A 1290-nucleotide genomic window follows, 5' to 3' on the forward strand; every position below is an offset into this window, starting at 1 on the left:
ATACAATACAAAAATGCTTTCTTTTTTCTCTTTTGACAGATTGCCTATTTGGTCTTCTTACGACTTTTTATATTTTTCCTACATGGTCACCTAGGAGGTTTTAAAGTACATTTGCTTAGACTTCAACCATATTTACACGGTAGACTATCTTTTGTTTTCTAAACTTATAAATGCTTTATGTTATATTTTGAGATGTTCAGACTTCCATTATAAAGATCATAAGCTGTAGTTTATTTTTCATGAAAGATAATAGCTGAAGAGTTGAAGAACACCATTTCTAGGACAAATGTATGTGTTCAGCTTTTGTGCTATTTTACTAGCTAAACTTTGTCTATTTTAACTATTTAACATTTTGTCTATTTGTCTATTTAACTATTTAAACTTTGCTATTTTACTAGCTAAACTTTGTCTTTGACTCAGTTTCTTCATCGCTAATAGTATCTACCTCACTGTTGCTAGAAAGTTAAATTCATATTGTGATAAGATAATGCTAGTGGCTATGAAGATTCTGGACTGAGTAAGCAAGGGAGTGGATGTAGAAGGCCAGTTAGCTATGACTGTATAGTTAAGAGATGTTAAATATGTGAGCTATTACAGTGGAAATGGGATAGAGTGAAATAGTTTTGAAAAATATTTAGGAGATAAAAGAGACTGGGCATAATGACCAATTGGATCTAATGTATATATAATGGAAAGTGAGGAGTTAAGGAGGAGCATCAATTTAGACTCAGAACAATACTATAGGACAGAGAAGAGTTGCCGCAAAGGGTTTCCAAGGCTGTAAATATTTACAGAAGCAGACTGCCAGTCTTCTCCTATGGAGTGGCTGGTTGATGAATTTTTTGTTCACATCTGAACACTGTACCCACTGCATCACCAGGACTCCTTATAGTGACTAATAGGATATTGATGCCCTAAACTGAGAAATTTTGAGAAGACTCTGGAAATATTGAATTTGAAAGTTATCCAAGTATGTATAATTAGTGAGAAGTTGAAAATACATATTTGGAATTAGGGAAATAGGTGAAGCTTGAGATACAGATTGGAAAGTCATCTGTGTTATTGTGGCTGAGGTAATTTGGGAACTCATTTTAGAAATAGAATCTTAGAGAACACAAAATTTTAATGGATTATTTATGTTGTTCTGGTTAGTTGCCATAAGGTAGGTTCCAACTCATAGCAAGCCTTTGCACAGAACAAAATACTGCCTAGTCCTGAGCCATTCGCACAATCATTGCTATGCTTGAGCCAATTATTGTAGCTGTTGTGTCAATCTGTCTTGTTGAGTGT

General features: G+C 34.0%; 1 protein-coding gene across 1 annotated transcript in view; it reads left to right on the top strand.

Moving 5' to 3' along the window:
• The window catches only part of TMEM232 (transmembrane protein 232), a 438880-nt gene that overhangs the window by 57473 nt on the left and 380117 nt on the right, over window positions 1-1290 (top strand). Inside the window, exon 5 of the mRNA XM_007947598.1 lies at window positions 40-139. Coding sequence (XP_007945789.1) covers window positions 40-139 — 100 coding nt within the window. The remainder of the gene's footprint in view (window positions 1-39; window positions 140-1290) is intronic.

The sequence above is a fragment of the Orycteropus afer genome, unplaced genomic scaffold, assembly GCF_000298275.1.
Source record: "Orycteropus afer afer isolate SDZICR_OR568_19922 unplaced genomic scaffold, OryAfe1.0 scaffold00191, whole genome shotgun sequence".
NCBI classification, from domain to species: Eukaryota; Metazoa; Chordata; class Mammalia; order Tubulidentata; family Orycteropodidae; genus Orycteropus; species Orycteropus afer.